This window comes from Colossoma macropomum, unplaced genomic scaffold (genome assembly GCF_904425465.1).
Source record: "Colossoma macropomum unplaced genomic scaffold, Colossoma_macropomum, whole genome shotgun sequence".
Lineage (NCBI taxonomy): Eukaryota > Metazoa > Chordata > Actinopteri > Characiformes > Serrasalmidae > Colossoma > Colossoma macropomum.
Genome location: NW_023494804.1, coordinates 10,938,566 through 10,957,641, shown reverse-complemented (window position 1 = coordinate 10,957,641; position 19,076 = coordinate 10,938,566). Strand labels below are relative to the sequence as shown.

The 19,076-nt window shown below is 37.8% G+C and overlaps 2 protein-coding genes across 2 annotated transcripts in view; both read right to left on the bottom strand.

Moving 5' to 3' along the window:
- Positions 1 to 1,135: 1,135 nt before the first annotated feature.
- ccl27b (chemokine (C-C motif) ligand 27b) lies at positions 1,136 to 4,568 on the bottom strand. Its single transcript, XM_036594925.1, has 3 exons — positions 4,438 to 4,568; positions 3,177 to 3,291; positions 1,136 to 1,851 (listed from the first exon to the last, which is right to left on the bottom strand). Exons 1-3 carry the CDS (start codon positions 4,490 to 4,492, stop codon positions 1,752 to 1,754), a joined length of 270 nt encoding a protein of 89 aa, XP_036450818.1. The 5' UTR covers positions 4,493 to 4,568; the 3' UTR covers positions 1,136 to 1,751.
- Positions 4,569 to 7,172: 2,604 nt separating this feature from the next.
- LOC118824797 (myosin-IIIb) overlaps positions 7,173 to 19,076 on the bottom strand; it is a 48,812-nt gene continuing 36,908 nt past the window's right edge. The window contains exons 19-30 of the mRNA XM_036595210.1: positions 16,987 to 17,072; positions 16,561 to 16,608; positions 16,352 to 16,399; positions 14,902 to 14,993; positions 13,221 to 13,391; positions 12,778 to 12,908; positions 11,733 to 11,929; positions 11,504 to 11,593; positions 11,178 to 11,343; positions 9,427 to 9,762; positions 7,540 to 7,609; positions 7,173 to 7,444 (exon numbers count right to left, since the gene is read on the bottom strand). Of these exons, the coding sequence (XP_036451103.1) occupies positions 7,437 to 7,444; positions 7,540 to 7,609; positions 9,427 to 9,762; positions 11,178 to 11,343; positions 11,504 to 11,593; positions 11,733 to 11,929; positions 12,778 to 12,908; positions 13,221 to 13,391; positions 14,902 to 14,993; positions 16,352 to 16,399; positions 16,561 to 16,608; positions 16,987 to 17,072 (1,443 nt within the window). The 3' untranslated portion in view covers positions 7,173 to 7,436. The remainder of the gene's footprint in view (positions 7,445 to 7,539; positions 7,610 to 9,426; positions 9,763 to 11,177; positions 11,344 to 11,503; positions 11,594 to 11,732; positions 11,930 to 12,777; positions 12,909 to 13,220; positions 13,392 to 14,901; positions 14,994 to 16,351; positions 16,400 to 16,560; positions 16,609 to 16,986; positions 17,073 to 19,076) is intronic.

Here is a 19,076-nt window from a genome sequence, read left to right as displayed (position 1 = left end):
GTTTGTTTATTTATTACAATAACATTAATATTGTTCTTATTTTTAGTCGCATTAACAACAACAACAACAACAGTAATAATAAAGTTTCATATATAACAATCGTATAAACATATAAAATTAACATATATTTATAATATTACTAGTCATAACAATATCAACAATTTTTAGTAATAGTTGTGAATAGTAAATAGTAAGTAGTCTAATAATAATAATAATAATAACAATAATAATAATAATGGTAACAATAATAACAATAATACTCACTCTCAAGCAGCTCAGGTGTTAAACTGAGCCTGAGTGAACCAGTGTAATGAAAACACTTAATCATGTCTGTTTAGCCATAATGCTACAAAAGTGAGCATGGTGCAGGTGTTTGGAAGCTGGTATCTTGGTCAGCTGGTCAATTACTGAACATATAGCTTTGCCTAACTATGAAGTTTTGTCTACTGTTTTGCTAAATGTTTTCAAATGCACACATTTGCACCTAGCTAGCTAGAACACAATAATTAGTTTTGCTAATCAGAGTTCAGTTGGTTAGTTATTCATGTTAGGTAGGAGTTTACAGTAGTTTGAGAAGCATGTTTCCAAAATCTGATTGGATGGCATTGAACATAGCAATGAAGTGTTGCACAGGGTTTTCACGAGTTTTCAGTATAAACTGTATTGTGGAAGATGATCCAAGCAAGAAGGAAGGGGTCTTGAGGTCAGCTGGGTGGCCTTATTGACTGGAACAGTTCATTCTGCCAATTTAAAGGCTTTAGTCTGAATTTCATTTCTGTCAGAAAATAATCAGAAGATGTCTTAATGTCATTTTGATGCCACAACTTTCAAACAAGGAAGAAAAAAGCCAAGTACATGATTTGATTTAAGCCATCCAGACAGAGGCAGATAAACATATTCTAGAGTGTTTCATTAGAGTATTCATTGGATATATTAATTCAGACTGAGCAATAGTTGCATTCATTCAGAATGGGCACTGTTGGTTGTTGTTTGGGCTCAGTGGTGGTCTTAAATATAGCCCTAATATTAAGTCAAAATTTTGAGAACATATGTGGAGGAAGACCTGCAACAGTTCAAAACCTGAAATTACTTCACCATTTATGAATAGGAATAAAGGAACAGACAGGACATTTCATTAAGACAGAAACTACCTTTTAATAAGTATAAGGTGGGCACATAACAGCATAATATTGAAAGTGTTAGGCTAGTGAGAACAATATATGTCTGAAATACCAATTTAATGGTAAAAATCCATTTTTGAAGAAATATAAAGTTAAATGCATGTAAATAAAATTTACATACATTGAATTCGGATATTGCTGTTGTTCATTTACAGAAATACAATGTGTACTATTCACAGAAGGAGAACAAATTATCAGCTTTATTTCACAGTCAGTTTTGTTTATTTAAAAATTTGCCCGTTATTATTAGTGAAACTATATTACTCAAATACAGTAAAAGGCAATATTTACAGATTTTTACGATCACTGAATGAATGACAGGTTTTGTCTGGCACCCAAGCTGCTATATATATAGTATAAGTAAGATATATTCAGAATCATTTTAATGGAATAACTACATGAGGATCAGAAAGCGAATACATCATGGAGAATTAAATTTGTGCATTAAGATAGAAATAAAACAGATAATGGACGGGTCTTAGTTGGTAATGTAAATCAGTTTTTACTAGAAGACCACAGGATTGATATTGATAGAAAACCTTCTCCATATGTAACAGTAGATCTCCTCACTTAAACCATATATTTGCTCCCCATCTTTTTCTTATGTATGATTTGCAGTACGGTCTTTGCTCTGGGCAAGGCACAGTACTTCTTTCCCTTATGATGCAACCTGGAATCAAAAAAAAGATGGTTTAGTTTCACAAATATGTTTGCATGTCCAGTCTTTGCTTTTATCAGTACTACCCATTTCAGGTTTCAGTATTAAGTGTTAGTTGCTAAAGCACGACAATAATGAATGCTGTTTGTTAGGAATATACATTTAGAGTGGGCAATTTTCAGAGACCACCCTTCACTTATTTAATTTCCAGTCGAAACAGCCTTTAACACATTATTCATTTTTAGGAGATGCTTCTGAGGAGATTAGATATAAGATAATCCAAATATATAAGGAAAGGGAAAGTCAACGCAAAATAACTGAAAATCAGGACTATCCAAAGCATCCAAAACAACCACCTGCAAGACCTAGTAGACCACCAAAGCTATCCCCATCAGATAAACAGCACTTAAAGCTTTCATCTTTGAGAGAGAGGAGAAAATCAAGCTCCACTCTTGCTTCAGATCTGAAAAAATCGATGTTTTTTATGTCCATCCTTCCACTGTGAGAAGACAACTCTGGGGCTGAAAGGATTTGTAGCTGTCAAGAAGCCTTTACTGAGAAAAGGAAATGGACTGACCACCCCAGAGTCCAGACCTCAACATCACTAGATGTGTTTGAGATTTCTTGGATTGTGAGAAGAAGAAAATGCAACCAACTTCTAAGACTGAACTTTGGAAAATATCTCTGCAGATTTCTTTGAAAAGCGTCCTGAAAAGAATGGAAACTGTAAGAAAAGTAAAGGGTGGACATATTAAATACTGAATATTCTGATATTGTATTTAGTTGTTGAGGCTTCTAATTTTTTTGCAAAATATGTATTTTCTGCTTGTGCTTTGAGGCCATTTTGACTGGAATTTAAACACATGACAGGTGGTTTCTGCACAGTACTGGGTTCTCAAGTTTGAATAAAAGATATGGCTTCATGACAGTTTTATGAATTTAAGCAAGTAGTGTGTAAACATGTATTTAAAATTCATAAGAATTTCTTATCATGTTGGGAAAAATGACGTATTTCACTTACTTCCAAAATACATTATTTAAGACAGTAATTCTTAAAATATCAGCTAAATAAAATAAATTATAGAAAACACCACAGTAGGTAAAGGGGAGCACTCACACCAGTATAGAGTTTGGCACAAACCATACATGAATACAGTAGTATTAAGCCTTTCAGTGATAAATCCTGATGTATAATTGGTGTCAATCAGGGCAAAAATTAAAAGCAACATCAGGTGAACTCGAAACAAACACTGCTTTGTAGTGGACTTTATAAGTGCTCCACTAAACCGGTCAGGTAATTAGTAATTAGCATCATTCAGTGTCACATCAAAACTCACACCACGGCATCGATCTCACAGGCTCCATTCCGATTTTGGACATCAAACTTCTCCACCTCCTGCAGTATGGATAGAGGGATGCGGGAGGTTTGAACGCAGCATGTTGGAATGGCACCTGGGATTGGAACCAGTTCACTCATGAGAAGCATGTTAACTCACAGTCAGTGTTGGGCAAAAAAAATTTGAAAAAGGCAAAAACATTTTTTTTTTTTTGTAAAATTCACCCATCATTTGAATGAACTTCCAAAAATTAAGTTCTCAACTATTTTTTTTCTTTCTCATCACCTGCTTCATTCTACTGCTGCTCCCAAAATCCACATGAGTCCAGTACAACACTGAGGCTTGCAAACATGTCCACTACTGAGGAGACTGATAGTTTGATCATTCCTCATAAGAGCTCAATAATGCTGAGATTAATAACTGATCATCACATTGATTTATCAGTCTACTCAGCCTTTAGCAGAGCTCAGTAACGCTGAGATTAATAACCGATCACATTGATTTATCAGTCTACTCAGGCTTTAGCAGAGCTCAGTAACACTGAGATTAATAACCGATCACATTGATTTATCAGTCTACTCAGGCTTTAGCAGAGCTCAGTAACACTGAGATTAATAACCGATCACATTGATTTATCAGTCTACTCAGGCTTTAGCAGGAACTTTAGTGTTTGGAAGGAATCTGTAAATTGAGGCCCTCTTTAGAGTTTGTATAACAGGCATGTTGGCTACACACTATGCGCTGATTTTAAAGTTTTTCAAAAAAGTTCAACATTTGTTGTTTTTTACATTCAAAAATATTAAACTTATTTATTTTTTCATTTACTGCGTAAGTATTCCAAAAATATTCTTGCAAAAATGTAAAAGGTACCTGTACTCTGAATATTGTTTTTACAAAATGTAATATGGGCTTAATACACATACTTCATTTCTTAATTAAGAATTTAATTTCTGCATTCTGAATACATATTTCCAATACTTGTATTCCAACACATCCCATCACAGTTTAAGTAAATAATTGTAATTATAATTAAGTAATAGCTACTGAAGATTACTGTCACATTGTTGTTTCCAACCTTCCCTGTAAAATAGAGCATTTCTAGAATTTAAAGAAAAATAATTTTCTTCCAATAATGAAAAAAATTCTATCCTACTTCACTCAACAAAGGTTTACAATGTCAAAAGCTCAAACTAGAACATGCCAGTGTTCAGGAAACTCTTTCGTCTGGTGTATTAAGCCATATCTGTAGCCCTTAATTTACCTTGGACGGAGGTGAAGGCGATGCACAGGACCAGCAGAAGCACTTTGAGATCCATTTGGATGTTTCAGCTCTGAGTCAGATTCCTGTTAGCCACACTTCAGTGTTAAAGGATCCTGCCCGTCTGTGATTTCGCACTGCTTTTATGTGCAGAGGGGAAGCCACACCTCTCAAACCATGCAGAATACCTGCAGAATATTCAGTAGGCATCAGCCTTTATAGACTGTTTTTCCTGTTTTACTCCATTGCTCATCTAGTAGTGTGTCTTATTTACTGGGACTCAGTTGACTTGTAGGTTAACCTGAGACTATGTGTTTACTTGTTGTTGTGACTGAATTTAAATGTCGACATATTAAAAAACTTAAATTTCACTTTAAAGTATGAATAGAGCTCCACTTATCATATAGGTGCTCTTTGTAGTTCTACAGTTACAGACTGTAGTCCATCTGTTTCTCTGCATACTTTGTTAGCCCCCTTTCACCCTGTTCTGCAATGGACAGGACCCCCACAGGACCACCACAGAGCAGGTATTATTTGGGTGGTGGATCAATTCTCAGCACTGCAGTGACACTGAGTGCATGTTGTGCTGGTAGGAGTAAACACTGTGTCCACTCACTGTCCATTCTCAGACACACCTATTTTGTTGGACCACCTTATAGATGTTAAGTCAGAGACAGAAGCTCATCTGTTACTACACAGTTTGTACACAGTTCCTCTAGTCAGTGGTCACAGGACGCTGTTGGCTGGATATTATCGGTTTGTGGACTATTCTCAATCCAGCAGTGACACTGAGGTGTTTCAGCAGCACTGCTGTGTCTGATTCACTCGTACCAGTGCAACACACACTAACACTCCACTGTCCAGTGTCACTGCAGTGCTGAGAATGGTCACCACTCAAATAATACTTGCTCTGTTCCTTATGGCTGATCAGTGTATATACCCAAAATATCCGGTCATTCTCATTAGTGAATTCAGCTATTTTAAGACGCACCCATTGTCTTGATAGAAAAGCACTGCCAAAAGAATGGAACGCTGTAGAGCAGCCGCACATGGGCCTAACGTCACCATGCCCAATGCCAAGCACCAGCTAGAGGGGTACAAAGCCCCTCAGTATTGATCTGTGGAACAGTGGAGTTCCATCCATTACCTTTGAAATGAGTCTCAGTGAGATTGAGATCCTGAACTACTCATCTAACATCAATACATGACCGCACTAATGCTCTTGCGGCTGAATGCAGTCAGATCCTCACAGCAATGTTCCAACATCTAGTGTAAAGTCTTCCCAGGAAAGGAGTGACAAACTTCCTAATAATAACCTTAATTTCAGGGGAAAAAAAGCCTGTCTACAAACATTTGGACATACACTTCATTAGCAACACCTGCTCAGTCATAGTTATTTAGAGGAAAAAGAACCAGTTCATGCAATCAGGCATGTGGCAGCAGCACAGTGCATAAAACGCGCAGATACGCATCAAAGGCTTCAGTTAATTTTCACACCAAACGTCAGAGTGGGGAATAAAATGTGATCCACGTCAGTGTTTCTCAACCCTGGTCCTGTAGGCCCACTGCCCTGCACTTTTTAATGTTTTCCCTGTTCCCAACACACCTGATCCAGCAAATCAGCTCATTAACAGCCCATTATAGAGTTAAAATGGCTGTTAAAACAGGAAAAGCACTAAAATGTGCAGGGCAGTGGGCCTCTAAGACCAGGGTTGAGAAACCCCAATCAATGGTTCTCAAACTGTGAGCACGGCCACCCAGCAGGCCGCAAAAAAATCTAATTTGTGTCGCTACACAGGAAGTTTTAATTTTGTTTTTTTTTTAACCTGCTTTGGGCACACAGTCAAATTTGGGCACCCCTGTTCAAATTACATGTTTTGTTGATTTCCTAAGTTAAAACATATTAAAACATTCTTTATAGTAAACACACTTCTTCACATTTTGCTTAATTTGTCATATTGAAAAAAAAAGATAAAATGCAGCCTGTGTAAAAGTTAAGGCACATTTTGTGTTTTATGTTTAATTATATTCAGTATATTAAAGTCAGCAAATAACTAAAAATTAGGCACAAAAATTTGCTTGATGGTGCCAGATGAAACCGCTGATCTCCTGGGATTTTTCACGTACAACAGTCTTTGGCGGGTACATAAAATGGTGCAGAAGAGCAGAAGACCACATCAGTTTCCACGCCTGTCAGAACAGGAATCTGAGGCTCACAGAGGGCACAGGTTTGCCCAAACATCACCTCATCTGATTAATCTCGATTTCTATGCAATATGTGGATGGTGGGGTTGGAATTCGGCAAAAACATCTTGAATCCATGAACCCATTCTGCCAACAATTCAAGCTGATGGTGTAATGGGGTGGGCAATGTTGTATTGTCATTATCATTGTTTAAATGTCACAGCCAGCATTGTTGCTAACCATGTGAATCCCTTTATGGCCAGAATTTTCCATCCTCTATTGGCTGCTTCCACCACTATAATGCGCATTGTCACAAATCACAAGTCATGTCAAAGTGGTTGCATGAACGACAAGGAATTCAGTAAACTTCATTGATGCCCCCAGTCACCAAATCTCAATACAATATGGCACTTTGGCATGTAGTAAGGTAAGTAACTGACATACCTGCAGCAAATGTGTGATACAATCATGTCAGCACCAGAAAATAAAAGTTTTTCATAAAAACAAAATCTTTACACGTAGACTGTATTAGTTTAGTAGATACCACGCAAATGGAAGTAAATGAAATCAGACATTTATTAAGCAGCCCATTTAAAACACAATTTACAAATTAAATAACTATTTAAAAACATAATAAAGAAACTAATACAAATACACAACCTCATTAAAAAGCCTAAAATTCCCCTGATGAGAAGTTTGTTCAAGTTCTATTCATCACATTAAGTCACACTTAATCCTTGCCAGTTCAATTTTGATGGTCACATTTCAAATAAATAGCAGCAAGAACATCTGTGGTCTTTCCCCATCTTTCCTTCTGATTATGAATCTGAAACAAATGAAAATACACAGAGGTTACATGAAAGAGGTACATGTACCCACATGCATCAAGTCAGATGCTGTGAATGGATGTGTAACAGTCACCTTTCTTCCTCCAGGGTCCCCACGGCTTGTGGGAAGGTACGGCGGTTTGTTCCTGGCTGGCTGAGAACTGCTGCAAATGTGAAAGACATGAAACAAGTTTATACAGAGGCTTCTAACTGATTAGGAATCCAACTCAAGGGCTTATAGCGACTGCTTTGACGAAAACAAAGACCACTTTTGACAGCATCCACCTGCATGTCTGAACAGGTGAGAAAAAACCCCTCTATTCTTGATTAGAACAGAATCCTACAGGTTTGTTCTGGAGGGCAAAAAGAGACTTGATATATTGCAACAAAAATATTTGTTCTGGACTTTTAAGCTCTCAACGTAGCCAGAATCGTAATTCACAAGTGAACTAGGGCAAGAAAATATCAGGTATAAGAAATGTCTGTGATTAGTGTTAAGTCCCTTGTCCTAAACACCAAAAATATTTTAATAAATAAAAATATTTAATTCTATTCCATTAAGATACACATTTCAGTAACACTTTATTTAAATGCTTTAATGGGCTATAGGGACATCATACCATATGCAGCATTTAATAACATTTATAAACAAATTATTTATGAACAGCAAAATGCAATAAGATGTTTAACAAAGTAAATGGCACTGCATTAACAAAAGGGGTAATTATTTGCTTTATTTACAACACTAATGAAGCATCATTTCCATAACATATCAGTTGTATAGAAGGTTTTGATGCAATTTTCTTCCATACATATTTTGTTCTGGACAAGTTTTTACAGTATATATTCTGGCTTTTAGAATTAAACGTTTTCCAAATCTCCTTTTCTGTTCATTTATTTATTTATTTATTTTTACATAATTTAAAAATGCCATCTGTCCTTTACGTTGTGCTAAAATAAATAAATGGAGTAATAAAAATGGCCCAAAATTACTTGGAAAAACATCTTGTTTCACTGATGTCTATTTAAGGTAATGAATATTTTTTCCATGTCCTGTAAAAGGCAACACCTTAGCAACCACCTGGATACCACAGTAACGGCCTACCAACACCTTGAAAAAGCGGTGTATCTCCATTTTTTGTCTTTTTTTTGTTTTTCTGGAGGATAAAAGGCCAGCTGCCCTTTACATTGTGTTAAAATTTTATAATAAATGGAGCAAAAGAAATAGTACAAAAAATCGTGTTCCATTATCTTCCATTCAAAGTTTGCAAAGTATTTTTTCCTTGTGTGGTACATGCTTTTCCTGTGACAGTTTTGTATATAAGAGGTTTTTGTTGTGACCGCAACTATATGTGTGTATATACAGTACTGATATATGGTGTTTTTAATTAGGGTGCTGCATTGAAAGTTCCTATACTTGAAAAATGATGCTTAAGTATAGGGAAGACTCCTTATGCAAATGCAGTGTCAATTGCCTCTTCTCATATAATCTTGTCATTAGTGGCATAAATGGTTCATAAATACTCAAATATTACTTCACAAATATGTTATCAATGCTTTTACATGTTTTATAAAGCCTTTACATTAAATGTCACTGATATTTCTGTCACAAACGGAAAACTAAAAGGTGGCAGGGGCTCACTGCTGTCACTAGATTTCCCTTGAAGTTAACCACATCAGCATGTTTAGCTCAAAGGCCATGGACAAAAGACCAGTATTATGATGTATTGTGATATGCTTCACATATTTTTTCAATTCATTGGCGAATCAATAGTGTAATGGTTAAAGACTGACCTGCATAATTTTGACTGAATTAAATGATTTTTGTTAGGTTAAATAAATGCATGGATTACCCAAAACACCACATGAAACAGTAAAAAAAAGATCTGTTACAGGGCTGATTTGCATGTTGCAGCCTTCTGTAATGTCAATAAAACAAGGGTCAATATTGTAATAACAGAATATGACAGTGGACTTGCACCTGTTGTATTTGCTGAATCTCTCTCATGGCTAGCCGGATGGAGGGATACAGGCGGGGAACAGGCCTGCCTATGTGCTCAGTCTCCTCCTGTGCTTTATGCTCCAGCTCGGCGGCCTCCAGACGCCTGCGTCTGTCTGACACGCGCTTCAGCACGGGTGGTTTGTTGGCATCCAGCCCTGGGTTCTGTCCTGGTGGCAGGAAGAGCCTCTGCAGCTTCAGATGCACCTGGTCCGGATCCTCATAGATGGCCTCTTCAGAGTCTACACTGCTGCTGTTGAACATGGCAGGGGCCACAGTGGCTTTCAGCTCTTCATAGTCTGGCTCATGGTCGCATTGCTGTATCACAGAACCGTAGAAAGGTAAACAAAATCAACAAGGCATACACACAGACCATGCTACACTAGCAACTTAGAGAGCAAGGAATCACTAGAATGACGATGAGCACAACAGGCTATATTATATATTCTTGACGGTATTATTATCGCAATGACCACAGACTTGACCAATATTTTTTTGGATTGCAGACAGGTGTAAGTATCTTGGTCATTTAATTGCATGCACTATTAAATGCAATTACAGATAGCAACTACAAATGAGCCTACCGCAAATTGTCCATGTCTTTTGGTGGCTGCGTGCAAAAGTGACATTTATAAATATGTATCAAATGTGAAAATATCTTGAGCTGACAGTTCAGTTTAACCTCAATATAATTGTATTCTTTCAAATTCATACTTAATGTGCAAGAGCACCAATGGCCTACCACCCGAAAAAAAATCTAGGACTGCAGAAGTTGTACCACTATACAAACCGTCATCAAACTTTTTTTTTTTTTCCAAAGACAGAAATCCCCAAAATGCTAAATCACTAAAACAGCATTTTTAACTGTTTAGCTATTTTCTTGTAGCCATTTCCTAATTTGTGCAGCTCAACAACTTTTTGTTGCAAATCACTGCTGTTTTCTCTGGTCTTTCTCATAGTGATGGATGACTGGGCGAGTTTGGCCTGTGTTTTCTCTCATACATCTTCCCCAGTAAATCAGGAAGTCATGGCTGACCATTTCAGTGTTCCTAATCGCTCAGGTGAACTTAAAAGCATAAAATATGAATGGGAATATACTTCAGTTAGATTTCACTCTTTCAAGAATTTCGAGAAGTACCAATGTTTTTTTACAGCTCATTTTGCTCATGATTACCAGGGGTGGCAATATTTGTGGAGGGCAATGTATAAAGCCTAGTCATGGACTAAACTGCAAAGCCTTTGGAGTTTCATCATTAAAATTCCTATTTTATGCAGCTGTCTCTGGGAAACTAGCTTGTAACTATGTTAGGGGTGAGCGATATGTCAAAAATATCATGATACTTTCACACAACACAATATGCTTCATGATATGTTGACCCAGACACAATGAACAAGTAGTGCCACATTTTAAACTCTGGACACAATGATTTTCATTCGACATTTCACATACTGCACTGCGTTAAACCTAATTAAAAAGGCCAAATTAACTCTCTTTTTGATTAAACATGCAGTCAGTGAGTGTTTTGAGTACTGAAATATCCACAATGTGCTCAGAAAACATTAGAGAGTAAAATTTTTCATGATAATGATGCAATATTGTCATGTTCGCATCTCTATTACAGTTTTTAATTCAGTATTATAATCAAAAACTGTCATAAAATGTTAGGTAAATGTTATGATATTAAATTTTTATCCAGAAATTATGCCTTTGAGACAGCTGATGCTGAACTCACCTGTCCACATGGTATGGTCAGTAGCTCCAAGAGGGGCTTGATGCCCACTTGGGTGTGGTACTGAACCAGATCAGGCAGGGAGGAGTGTGCCCGGTCCTCGCCCAGAATCACATACTTCCCATTACTCTGCATCTCGATCATGTAATGTCGAGAGCGGTTAGCACCCCTGCATTTCACAACCACGACCATTAGTAGAGGAAAAGTATATGCACTAAGTTGAATTGCCACTAAAAAGAGCTGAAACTAATTCAAGCTGTGATTTAATTACACTGGCTGCAATTACATATTTAATAGCACTTGCGGTTTGACAGCATTGGAAGACTTACCTGTATGAAAGTGTATATCCTTCTCGACTTTGTCCAACTCTAATTAAAAAACAGCCAAGAGGTTTGTCAATCAACAGATCTTCAGCTTGCCTGGGAATAAATAGAAAATAAAAAGCAAACTTAACATCAAGTTCAGCAACTACTGTTAACTGTGTAATGGCTGATAAAGGGAAAACCATAGATCACAAGCACAAGTGTCCTTTCGGATCTAAATGCTAAATGGACAAACCTCCGAGTGATCATGCCATGGAACCAGCAAGGGAAAGTTCCATTTCTGGCCACTTTACGGACTTGGGTCTCTTTGAACCAGCGGATGGTGTTGTTCCTCTTCTTTCGTTTCTCCTTGGCCCGCTCCTCATCTACTGGCTGACCCACTAACTTCATCAGGTCACTGTTCTCTTGCAAGTCGTTATCAAACGGAGTTGCCTGTCCGAGATTCAAAAAAGCTCAACGTTCATGCTGAAAGCAAATCAGTTTTCAAGAGGAACGCTGATTCACAGACTCAAAAAAACAACAAGATGATTCACCAAAATGACTGACAGGACACTTAACCAGCCACTGCTTACCAACCATCTTTAAGAAAATAAGTGAGAATGGTGTTGGAAGTAAATTAGTCAGAACTAACAGAGATATGTGAAAAGGAACATGATTGAATAAACACATATGCTGTCCTGGTCATCCTCAGGGTTTTTTTATTTCATTTCCAAACCTGAAAAATTTTTGAATTCAACTAACAGCTGTGTCAAACTTAAGATGCTAAACTTCATCCAAGTTTAAGAGAGTGGCAGCACTTCTCAGAATTTCTGCAAATGCTTAGTTTTGGTCTTAAGCTGATTTTGATCAGGTCTGCAGGTTTTGAGAGGCAGTTTGCTGCAATCACAGCAATTCTTTTTTTTATTTTCCCCCCAATTTTCTCCCCAATTCAGTCGTGTCCAATTCCACCCTCTAGTTAGGACTCCCACAATCACATGATACCACCAGCGCTAGGAGGGTGAAGGCCAGCACAGAATTGATCTGAGACCTGTGAAGCCAGCCACCATATCTTTTCCAAGTGCTGCTCTGAGGAAAGTGCCAACCACCAGTTATGTTACATCAGCTAACAGACACCTGTGCTGACTGGCATTGTGCTGAGAGATGGGGGAGAAGGGGGTAGACCATCCTACCCACCCAGAGAGTGAGGCCAATTGTGCTCTCCTGGACTCCCGGCCACAGATTCACACATCCATTCTTATAATTATGGACTATGTGTAGTTTATAGCACAAATGACTCTCACCTCAAACTGCTTGCTGCGTGGCCGGGGGACAGGTGCTAAATGGGATGACTGGGCAATTCCAGTGAGTATGGACCGAGGTCTGGGCTCAGGCTTTTTCTTCCTGGGCAGAGGAACTGGGGGAGAGACTGGTCCTGAGGGGACAGAGATGAAAAAAAAACAAAAACAAAAACAAAACAAAACAAAACAAAAAAAACACTTAACATCACAACGTGTCGATGACCAAATCGCTGCCATGATTTTATTCACAATAACGCACAACTTTGAGTGTTCTAATGCGTTTCATATTCTGTTCTGTATACTAAAGAAGAAAGTAACCAAACGTTGACATAGCTTTAAATATGTTTAATGTAAAAAAATTATGGTAGAAAAAGATACGGTGAAAGAGTGAGTTAGAAAAAGCAGTGAAAGAAAAAGGAAGATTGTGGCAGCAGAAAGTCTCTTACGCTTGTTCTCTTGCTCCATAAGCAGCTGCCTCTTCCTCTCCTCTTCTTCCAAAAGCTGCTGTCTCCTCCGCATCTCTTCCTCCATCTCTCTCTCTCGCTGGGCCTGCCGCTGCCTCCTCACCTCAGCCAGCAAGACCAGGTACTTCCTCCTGCAGCTCACTGACCGGTAATCTGTGAGAAGGAGCACCAAAAGAGCACAGAAACACTAAAGCGGAGATACTGCAGACCAACCCAGCGCAGTACAAGTACAAAATAATTAACCCCAAGAAAACATTACTGGCCTCTCTCTCTCTCTGTCTCTCTCTCTCTCTCTGTCTCTCTCTCTCTCTCTCTGGCTTTTCCTCCCTCCCCCTATTACTCAGTGTTTTCCTAGCCAACACAGGTGGCTGTCAGCTGACAATTATCATTCTCCTCCAAGCAAGTTGAGCTGTCCAATGGTGTTGCGTTACCTGCATTTCAAACTTTAACACTTAGCTTTATGTTCATCAAAGTGTCCTAAATAAATAATAAAAAAATCTTTAATTAATAATGATTTAATAGTTTACTTTTCCAGACTGTTATATGTGCTTTTGAGTGCTGACATCACAACAAGGGGATTAAATGCATGGCCTTTGGTATTATTCCTAAAAAATGTACTTTCACTAGGGCTTGATTTAAATACCAATTCCTAAACAATTCTTTTTCTGATACCATCTTACTAATTACAAGCCAAAAAGTAGGTGTGGCTTAAACCAGAAATATAAGCGAGGCGCTAGGAGTGGGTATATTTACTAACTGTAAGGGACTGCAGACTAATCAATAAGTGCTGATGTTAACATTACAGTATGTTTTTAGACGACCAATCAGCAGTCTAGATTTTCGTATGCTTATTGGCTCACAGATGCTAATAAGACTCACTGCTTGGGTACTTTGGTACTGAATTATACTCTGTAGTATTGAAGTAATTGGGTCAGTACCATAAAGGTATTTAATGTTGATTATACCTGAACGTTGATTAATAACCAGCCCTAATTATTACTAACATTGTCCCAAATATTTCCATGATAATGTTATGCTTAAAATAAACCTAGGCAGTCCTTTAATATTTCATTCCATTCATTACAATACAAACATACTCGTTTTTTTTTTAAATAATTTTGAACAAGGTGTCCATTCACTTGCTGCCTATGCAATGGTTTATGGCTGTGCTAATGTCCCACACTAACGTTATATTCATATTAGTGAGAGGAGCCAGGAGAAAGGTAAGATCAGTGTGACAGAACATGTTGGAGCAGCACTACGGGGTGGCATGTTAAAACGAAACAAAGGGTTTTGCCCACACTGAGCGACAAGCTGTAATCCTTTTGCTCTTTTTCACAGTGATAAGGGAAGGGTACTATTTCTCTTGAGGACTGTCCAAAAAGAGTAAATGAATAAAGAAAGATTTGATTACAAGCCTAAAGACATATACGAGCATACGCTTTTGTTTCAGGTTTGATCATGCCCTTTCGTGACTGCACCCCCCCCGGTTTGCTAATGTACCTCTTTAGCAGGCCTCGGGCAAAACTATACGATGATTCACAACAGAACGCAAAGCTGCCAAAGACACTTAGATGAGCTTTTATGAGAACCGGCTGCAGATCCCAAAAATGGTTCATCGTTATTGGACAGCTAAAACAAACACTGGGTAACCGCCACTCACTCTTCTGAATGACGACAGATGCCTTCCCCAGCCTCTCCAGCAGACGAGCCAACTCCTCCTGGTGCCAGTATTTAAAAAACAACCGGGAAGATCTGAAACAGATAAGCAAAACATCCATCCTTCAGCAAGCTCCACACGTCCTCAGAAAAAAAAACAACAAAAAAAAAACATACATTTTCCCATCAGGGTCGAATTCTGGGAAAAGGCTGGTATGATGCAACCAATTTGGAGCTTGGAAATCACGTCACAATGCACTTTTATATGAAGTATTATATAAAATGAAGACCTGTCCACAGTGGACTGTGATATCAACATGTCAGGAAGTTGATGGGTACTAAAACCAATCGATTTCATTCACCACGATTTACATCTAAAACATACTGATTCATAATGTTTTGAGGTGCACGTGTTAAAGGTCTGCTACCTGACCCGAGCCCAACGTGGCCTGACAAAATATCAGGTCTCAGGCTGGCTTTGAGGCGAACTTTGAGGGCTAGGGTTTGTTTTCTAGCGATTGTGGTTTTTTTTTGAGGGAACATCTATTATCTGGTTTTTCAGTATTTAGTGTGTCTACCTTTTGCCTTTCTACAGGGATGTCTTTCCACAGCTCCCACATTCAGTCTTAGAAACTGGTTTCATTTTCTGTTTCTCACAATCCGAGTAATCCCAAACACATTAGTGGCCTCTGGGCCTGACAGCACTAGCAGCTTCTTTGTTTGATTTATCGGTTTTCCTGGTAACAGGTTCTTGACAGCTACACATCCTTTCAGACCCACTGCATTGTCTTCTCACAGTGGAAAGACAGGCATAAATTTATGGATTTTTTCAGATGTGAAGAAAGAGTAGAGCTTAATTTAATCCTCTCTCTCAAAGATGAAAGCTTTAGGTTTATCTGTTTATTAGAGGGTGGCACTTTTGGTCTACCAGGTTTAGCTGGAGGTTCTTATGAGTCCCGTTTTCTCTGTATATTTTAAAAATGTTTTGAGTTCTGGAAACTCCTGTTTTTTCTTTTTTTATTATTTTCCTTTGACGTATCCCTTCCTTAGGTAGTGGTTTCTGACTGTAAATGTTGCATTCATCAAGTATTTACTCGCTCACTCTCTCTAGAAATGTTATAGCCTGTAGCTGCGTTCGGAATAACTTCAGAGTTTGAGGAACGAGTGAACGAGTGTGGATGCCAGGTACAATTAGCAATTTCCACAAATATATACTGAAAATATACTGATAATGTATTGATAATACTGTTATTGTATTACAGATGTGTAAAATACCAGTCTATCCTAGCATGACATTTTCTGTCCATCAATACAAGCGCTTAGGACCAAAAGCCTGTGATAATCCTAAATGTCTGTGACAATCCATCTCTGTTTGGATCAGGTTCAAATTCCAAATTTAGCAGCACTGGTCAGGTCTGGTCTAACGTGCATGTGCATGTGAAACTGAAACCTACCCGCACTTCCAGCCACGCAGTTCTGTAGTGTTGAGGATGGATATGCAGCTGAAAATGAGACAGAGAATTTCAAAACATGTCATACAGACATTCAATAAGAGCACAAAAGGGCCAGAAACTTTCACAACCAAAATAAGCTCATGTCTGTACATGCATTATGAACAATAGCAGTGGATTTGATTCAATAGTGGCTGATGATTAAACCCCACCTTTCTTTGTCTAAGGGCATATCCGGTTTTAGCAGCAGGATGCTGTACCTGATGGATTAGAAGAGTTTGGCATTTAGCTGAAAATGAAACTCTCACGGTCAACAGTCGTATGCAAAAGTGTGGGCGCCCCTGGTCAAATTAATGTTTTGTTGATTCACTAAGTGAAATTAAGTTAATATATCCTCTACAGAGAACTAACTTCTGCACATTTTAATGCACAATTACTTTTATTTGCTGAATGTATTTGCTATGTTTTTTTTCCCCCACTGTGTTTCTAAGAAACTGTAACTCTAACACTAAAAGAAATAAAACATAATAAAAATTATGCTTCTTTCCTGTAAAGGATGTTAACTTATTTTCTCTTAGAAAAATCAACAGAACATAGTTTGACCAGTGGTGCTGCATAGAATCGGAGGTCTTACTTACCGCTGTGCAAACTCTTTAAAGAACGGCCGCCAGGAGAAGCCTTCTCTTCTTATGCGGATGGTCTCCAGGAGGCCGTTGTACCTCAGCTAAGGAGGAAGAAAAATTTTAAGAAGTTACACCTAAAGCAAATGTATCAGCAAGAAGTGCCAGTTCATTAAGCTGTCAAATGGAGCTGTTTAGTTACGACTACAGAACGTCCCGTACTTGAAACTACTGAACTTTTAATTAACTGTGCAGTGTCTGTTAAAATTAGACAAAACATGAAATGCACAGAACTCAAAATTGATATTAAATCAGAAAAGTGTTAAGCATAGCATTTGTAACGAATTGTAGAAGTTTTAATGTTTGGTTAGTTGTATTGTAAATTGAAAAAAGTTGGGAAAACCTGCTGTAAAATGGTAATACAGTAATATGTAATATCTACAGACACAGTTTTTAAGCAGATCCAATGTGAACTTAAATGAGGACTATGGACATGAATGGAAAAAAACATCTCCCTGGACTGTGTGAAAGCTTTAACTGGTACAATCGCATGCAAAAGTTTGAACACACCTGATCCATTTACATGTTTTGTTGATTTTCTAAGTGAAAATAAATTAGGAACATCTTCTACAGGGAAATTAAATATAACATTTTCTGCAAATGTTAATGCACAATGTATTTATTTACCGAGTTCAACACATTTGGAAAAAAAAAAAAAGAATATATATAAACCGTGCTAGAACTTTTGCACAGACAATTTTAGTTTTTTTATTTTAAAATGGAGCAAACAAACAGTGACTGTGCATTACAATGTGCATAAGTGTGTTCTGTGTAGAGGATGTGTTATTTTCACTTAGAAAACCATCAAAAACATGTCACTTGACCAGAGGCGCCCACTTTCCCTTCTTGTATTTGATTTAAAGTATATGAAATATTTGGATTGTGGAACAATATTCAAGATATTAAAGATTTTTTGTACTACACTTTCTCACTAAAGTTGACTAAAGAGAGCAGTGTGCTTAACATCATCTCAGTTTCCATGTCACCGATGCCCAGCTGCACTTTTAAAGCTGCACACAAGGTGGCACTGCAGCTAAAGGCAAGCTGCTCTTCCAGCACATCTGCGATTTTGGTCTCGGTGACTCGGTTACCGTGTCATGTGACTTCAGAAAAGTACACACAAAAGGATTAAAGGTCATCTTGTTTAGCAAAAGAGACGAAAATCCCATGAGAATTTACAGAAGACCTGTTGTTGGACCCAAGAGGCCAAGAACAGGATCACTATTCAGAATACAGCTCATATTCAAACATACGCTGCCTGTCAAAAGTTTGGGGACACAAGTCTTTTCAAAAGTTTAAATGTGAAAAAGTTTAAAAAGTTATAAAATGCTTTGGTTTGTAATAATTTAACACACTAGACAAAAACAGATATTTTTCTTTGCAAAAACGGCAGGCACTACTTTGGGAATAGTGCCAAATACCATGTCAGCACTAATTAGTAGGGCTGGGCATGATACCTCAATGCTTAAATCAGAAAGGAGTGTAAGGTGCTAAAAGTGGGTATAATTACTGACGGCAATGGACTGCACACTAATTAAGAAGTGTTGACGTTAAACACGTACGGTGAATGTAAATTAGACAGCAGTCTAGATTATGGAACAAACATGCTTATTGACTGTGGGTGTTGTGTGTTTTCGTAGGTGTTCGTGAGTAATTTATCAGCTCAACAGGACCTGTAGTACTGGTGGAACCATAAAAGTATGGGATTTCACTACCAAGCACTACTCAGTACTCAAACATTTCAGCTATTTAACACACCTTTGGGCCCAAGACTTCCGAATATGTGCTTTTGACAACAGTTCGGAAAAGAAAACCAAAAGCCAAATGATTATTTAGGCTAAAGATGCTTTTCATAGCAAAGAGGGCACTTTGATGTGCATGAAACAAGTGTTGCAAAATACACATATTAACAAATGTCAGTTTTATTTTCATAAAATTTTAGCAGTTATTTGTTTTCAGTTAAGTAAGAAAAAAAACATTCAGAAAACTTCAAAAGAAGGCAAGGTGTCCCCAAACTCTTGATTGGTAGTGGATTTCAAAGACATGAC